At 31.8% G+C, this 1,190-nt stretch overlaps 1 protein-coding gene across 1 annotated transcript in view; it reads left to right on the forward strand.

The window, feature by feature from the left end:
• Window positions 1-1,190, forward strand: part of LOC111697257 (uncharacterized) — an 11,279-nt gene that overhangs the window by 2,329 nt on the left and 7,760 nt on the right. Inside the window, exon 2 of the mRNA XM_023467189.1 lies at window positions 881-982. Within this exon, the coding sequence (XP_023322957.1) occupies window positions 888-982 (95 nt within the window). The 5' untranslated portion in view covers window positions 881-887. The remainder of the gene's footprint in view (window positions 1-880; window positions 983-1,190) is intronic.

Below are 1,190 nucleotides of genomic sequence, written 5' to 3' on the forward strand. Positions count from 1 at the left end.
TTGCCTGTAGCAAACTAAATCTTTGTTTTGACCCACTTTCACTTGTCAGATTTTGATAAAATTTAGCTTTTTGGAAAGCCTATGACATAAGGAAACGGATTGCACAAGTTTCGCGAAAAAAAAATTGCAAATTTTTTGCAAACAACCGGTCAAAGGAAATTTGCACATTTTTAGTTTTTCTTGATTAAAAATCAACTTATTTAAAATTTTGCAAATTTTTTTGCATATTTGAAATGGCATGGTCAAGGGCTTTTCAAAAATGTATAATTTTTTATTTTTTGGACAAATTTTTGCTGCAAACATTTTTACTTTATAACTGGATTTTGCGATAAAAAATTTAATTTTTGCAAATTTGCAATTTTTTTGCAGATTCTTAAAGTAGAGCACAAGAGCTTTCTAATGATGTATCATTTGTCATATTTTGACATAAAACATGGGATTTAGAGGGGGGGGTCAAATTGACCCCCCCCAGCATATCCTGGTTTTCAAGTACCCCAGCAGGGATAGGGTTAATGGATACTCTGTAAATCCTGTAAATGCAATAATTTATAATTTGTATTTTGTAATTCCAATTGCAAAATTTAGTTTCAATCAACTAATCAAATTTTACAATTTGAAAATATTCCGCGGCATATTTTTTATAACGCGCAACAGCAACTGTCAATAGAATTATAGAAACATAATCGTATTTAAACGGATACGGGTCGGCCCTAACTTAAACATTATGTTTGACGTTAAAACAAGGAAAAATTATATCTGAAGCTTGCATTTAGAGGCAAATAGTAATAACGTTAATTTATAAATCAATAATTGTCATACAGGACTGCCGGGAGAAGGATTAATAGTTCTGCAGCTGCTAAATAAGTTTTTTTCTTTTCAGTGTGAAGATGGAAGCGGAAACCCTTGAGGTTGAACAGAGAATTAAACTTGTTTTTAAAAAACTAAAATCAAATCTGGGAAACCTCGGATCTTCAGAGTTCAGGTTTTTATGTCCGTATAACGTAACATAAATCAGTAGAAATAAATATTATCAATTTTATTTTGAACATTTATTTTTCTTTCATAAATATGATAGTATGGGGGTTCAGAAATCTCTTAAATTATACTCTCGGCCAAGAAGTTGTCTTAATACAAATGAAATGGGTAATTTCCTAGAGAACAATATATGGACCCCCGCCCCCCCCCCCCCC

Source organism: Eurytemora carolleeae, unplaced genomic scaffold, assembly GCF_000591075.1.
Source record: "Eurytemora carolleeae unplaced genomic scaffold, Eaff_2.0 scaffold65, whole genome shotgun sequence".
Lineage (NCBI taxonomy): Eukaryota > Metazoa > Arthropoda > Copepoda > Calanoida > Temoridae > Eurytemora > Eurytemora carolleeae.